The sequence below is a fragment of the Sinocyclocheilus grahami genome, unplaced genomic scaffold (genome assembly GCF_001515645.1).
Source record: "Sinocyclocheilus grahami isolate Dianchi unplaced genomic scaffold, SAMN03320097.WGS_v1.1 scaffold1082.1, whole genome shotgun sequence".
NCBI classification, from domain to species: domain Eukaryota; kingdom Metazoa; phylum Chordata; class Actinopteri; order Cypriniformes; family Cyprinidae; genus Sinocyclocheilus; species Sinocyclocheilus grahami.
Window position 1 is genome coordinate 282,176 of NW_015506261.1, and position 284 is coordinate 282,459.

At 20.8% G+C, this 284-nt stretch overlaps 1 protein-coding gene across 1 annotated transcript in view; it reads left to right on the forward strand.

Annotated features, from left to right (window-relative positions):
* Positions 1 to 75, forward strand: part of LOC107566542 (beta-enolase-like) — a 6,765-nt gene extending 6,690 nt beyond the window's left edge. Inside the window, exon 7 of the mRNA XM_016252009.1 lies at positions 19 to 75. Within this exon, the coding sequence (XP_016107495.1) occupies positions 19 to 75 (57 nt within the window). The remainder of the gene's footprint in view (positions 1 to 18) is intronic.
* The last annotated feature ends 209 nt before the right edge of the window (positions 76 to 284 follow it).

The window sequence follows — 284 nt, forward strand, 5'->3', positions numbered from 1 at the left end:
TTTTTTTTTTTTTTTCAGGATTGTTTATTATGGTTAAATTACATCTTATTAATCAAAGTATGTCTATTTGAATGAAATAAAGAAACCTTTAATTTGTTACATTTAAAAAAAAATATATATATATTTTTGAGACTATGAAGAAAGTGTTTGGGTTTTTTTTTTTTTTTTTTTTTTAAACATAATACATTTAAAATGTACTCAAAGGAAAATTTAACAATTCATTTTTAATTCTTGGCAAACAAAGTGCTTCAAATTAAAACATTGTCTCTCTCTCTCTCTCTCTC